This window comes from Arachis ipaensis, chromosome B07, assembly GCF_000816755.2.
Source record: "Arachis ipaensis cultivar K30076 chromosome B07, Araip1.1, whole genome shotgun sequence".
NCBI classification, from domain to species: domain Eukaryota; kingdom Viridiplantae; phylum Streptophyta; class Magnoliopsida; order Fabales; family Fabaceae; genus Arachis; species Arachis ipaensis.
In genome coordinates, this window is record NC_029791.2 from 42,572,649 (window position 1) to 42,576,649 (window position 4,001).

A 4,001-nucleotide genomic window follows, 5' to 3' on the forward strand; every position below is an offset into this window, starting at 1 on the left:
GTAACCAGAGCAGAGTAAAGAGATACAGAGAAAAGAGAAACTAGAACAGAGTAAAGAGATATAAAGAGAAGAGTAATATGATAAAGAGATATTTATATATATATATTAGTTGCTTGATGCAACCCAGAGCTATATTTATATATATATATATATTAGTTGCTTGATGCAACCCAGAGTTATATTTAATATATATTAGTTGCTTCATGCAACCCAGAGCTTCTGTAGAGAAACTAAGTTACCTACAGCTATTTTCCGCTTCCCCAAAGCAGAGCAGAGTATATATATATTTTCCTGCAGTAAGCAGAGGCTGTCTTAGATGAGCAGCTATTATTATATGCGCATTTATTTAGGAACGGAAAATCGTATCCGGAAAATCGGGATTACTCGTGACGGGGTAAATGTCGGGATTGCGGGCAGCCAACCGACACGTGAGCTCATGGCCTGCTTAGGACAGACATGCATCATATTGTTTGTGCATATGCATTTGATCGTGTTGCTAGTCTTGTTTCTTTGTGATTGTACTGCTTGTCTTGGTGACTTGCTTGTGTGTTTGATTAGATACTTTGTTGATGCTTTGAACTTAGTGAAGTATTGAGGAATGGTATTTGTGAAGTGAGGTTTGGGTATATTATTTATGTTGCTGATTTACTTAGTTATTGTGATGGTTGAGGAATGCTATTTGTAGCTGAAGAATTGCTAATGCAGTTGAGACTTTATTTATAAAGTAATATGATTTAAAGAAAGGGATTTAAACGGTTTCAAGTAAGTCTTAAGAAATTTTGAAAAGGTTTGATAAAGAAAACTACATTGGAAACTGGAATTAATTATTTGCATGTTAATCATTACTTTTACGGCATTCCCATTCCCTACTGAGAACGTGTGGTTTGTTCTCACCCCAAAATCTTCCACCTTTTCAGTGACACAGGTTCGAAGATTCAGTTTGAAGCTGCGGGCGATTATAGAACTTATTTACGAGTTAAGTTTATGACTTGAGTTTCTTTCATAGAATTCCCTCGCCTTTGTAGCTTTAGTTTTTATTTTATGCAGAGGGATAGGAGTTGTACCTGAATTTTATTTAAATTTTTTTGTATAATATTACTATTATTAATAATTATGTGATTATTATTACTTGGTGATGTTTGCTATATGATTTTAATTAATAAAAATAAAATTTTTCTGGAATTTTCTATAAAACTAAATCGCGATATCGAACTAAAGGCTTAATAGTAAATAGTTAATAAAGGAAAGTAGGTTGGTAACGCCTTACTTTTGGTACGATCATGACGTATTGGAAGTTGGGTCGTTACATGAGGGCTCTCCAGTTTTTTGTGCCATGGAGGTAAGAAATAAGAAGCAAAAAGCGGAGCTTCCAACACCAAACTAAAAAGTTTTGCACGTCCTCGAGCAAAGAGAAATATAGGAAAAGAAAAAGATAAGAAAATAGAAGAAAGAGATAGAGGGGATGGTGGATAAGCATCGGCCTTGGGGGAAAGAAAAGGAAAAATGAATGTGTATAGTGAAGAGTGTGTAAGAGAGGGAAGAGTAGTGAATGGTGTGGGAAAAGTGGATGAAATGAGGGGTATTTATAGGAGAGGGGTGGGGTTGGTTCGGTCATGGGGAGGGAAAAATGGGAGGGGAGGGAAACGTCCTCGAGCAAAGAGAAATATAGGAAAAGAAAAAGATAAGAAAATAGAAGAAAGAGATAGAGGGGATGGTGGATAAGCATCGGCCTTGGGGGAAAGAAAAGGAAAAATGAATGTGTATAGTGAAGAGTGTGTAAGAGAGGGAAGAGTAGTGAATGGTGTGGGAAAAGTGGACGAAATGACGGTTATTTATAGGAGAGGGGGTAGGGTTGGTTCGATCATGGGGAGGGAAAAATGGGGGAAAAATAAAATTTGAATTTGAATGGGGTTGGTGAAAAGAGAAATTCATGGGATTGATGAGAGAAAATTGGGTAGAGTGAAAGGTTGGGTAAGGGAATCAAGGGAAGTGATGGCTGATGGGATGGATGAATGTGGATGGGAAAGTGGGAAAAAGAGGAGAGAGAAGGGATAAGAGTGAGTTAATGGTGGCATGGTTGGTAGTTGGGTTTTATCCATTGGCCAAAGACTCCAAAATTCAAACTTCAGCTTGCTGTCTCCCCCATGGGCATTCAGCGCCGGATTGGTGTTGAACGCCAGAGGGGGATCCCCTTTTTTTGGGGCGTTTAACGCCAAGAATGGGTGTTGACCGCCCTAGAGGGACCAAAACATGGCTTGGAACAGCTCCCATTTGGACGTTAAACGTCCAACTTTGCATCCCCCCTCTGGCGTTGAACACCAGATTTGGCGTTCAACGCCAGTAGGGGTATCATCCAGGGTGTTCTCTTTGTCCTGCTGTGCTTTTCTGTTTCTGTTCTAAGTCCTACACATGATCACAAACGTTAGAAAAATGAGAAAAATTATGAAAATAAATAGTACATAACTTAATATGAAATCAAACTTAAATAAACTAAAATAAAGTAAAATTAAACTATAGGATACGTATGGGTGGGTTGCCTCCCAACAAGCGCTTCTTTACCGTCATTAACTTGACGGACAGCTCGTTTACGGAGGTTCATAGGGGCTCAAATCTTCACCCCTCATGGTGAACTTTCTTCCTGTGCTCTCATGAATCAGTTCAACATACTCCAGAGACAGGATCCGGTTCACAGTATGTTGTATGACTGGATTTCTTGTGAAGACTACTCTCATGCCAGGTGAAAAGTCTTCAGTCGGAATCTTCTTGTTCTTCCAGCCCTTGGGTACCGTCTTCTTAAGACCTCCTCCTTCAATTGTGGGTGGAGAATGCCCAACACCAAACTTAATTAGGGTTGATGTCAGGGGGTTCTGTATGGCTTTCCATAGAGAGAGAAGGTTGAAACACTAAGTGCTGTACAGTAGTACCTCCTTTGGTTGAGAGAGATTGAGAGTTGGAAATCTTAAATAGGATATGATCTTCCCCTAACCTCAGAATTAGCTCTCCCCTTCCAACATCAATCAAGGCATTCTTAGTGGCTAGGAAGGGCCTTCCTAGGATGATGGAGTTGTTCTTGTCCTCTCCAGTGTCAAGTATCACGAAGCCTGTAGGGAGGTAAAGGTCTTCAACCTTTACAAGGACATTCTCCACCATTCCATATGCATGTTTCAGGGACTTATCTTCCATCTACAGTGATATCCTTGTGGGTTGCACCTCTTTGATCCCCAGTTTCTTCATGACAGAGAGCGGCATCAAATTTATGCTTGATCCAAGGTCGCATAGTGCCTTCTCAAATGTAATGGTCCCTATAGTGCAGGGAATTAGGAAGCTTCCAGGATCTGGAATTTTTTGAGGTAGCTTCTTTTTCACTAGTGCACTCCATTCTTTGGTTAGCACCACAGTTTCATCTCCCTTTAGGGCCTTCTTTTCAGAAACTGCATTCTTTAGACAGGCCATATAGGGGGGTTTCTTCTCTAACACCTCAGCAAAAGAAATATTGACTTGTAACTTCTTGAAGACTGCCAGGAACTAAGCAAGTTGCATATCCTTGGTCTCCTCTTGCACCTTCAGAGGGTGTTGTAATTCAGGCTCCTAATCTCTATAGGGACGTGTTCCAGTGCACTCCCAGTCTCTTCTTGAGCATTGTTCTCCTTCAAACCCTCAGCGGCTTACTCCTCCTTGGTTTTGGCCTTCTTATCCACAGTGAGGACCTTGCATTCTTCCCTTGGATTTACCTCTGTGTTGCTTGGAAGAGTGTTGGGAGGTCTCTCAGGTATGCGGCTGCTCAGCTAACCCACTTGTATCTCCAAGTTGCGAATAGAGGACCGAGTCTCTTGCATAAAGCTATGCGTGGTCTTGGAGAGGTTACAAACTATTGTGGCTAAGTCAGAAAGGCTTTGCTGAGGCGTCTCCATCTGCTACTGAGAGGGTTGGAACTGTCTGTTGTTGAACCTATTTTTATTGGTTCCACCCTGATTGTTATTGAAGCCTTGTTGAGGCATCTC

General features: G+C 40.8%; 1 protein-coding gene across 1 annotated transcript; it reads right to left on the bottom strand.

Moving 5' to 3' along the window:
* LOC107607158 lies at window positions 2,586-3,183 on the bottom strand. Its single transcript, XM_016309137.1, has 2 exons — window positions 2,925-3,183; window positions 2,586-2,806 (listed from the first exon to the last, which is right to left on the bottom strand). Exons 1-2 carry the CDS (start codon window positions 3,181-3,183, stop codon window positions 2,586-2,588), a joined length of 480 nt encoding a protein of 159 aa, XP_016164623.1.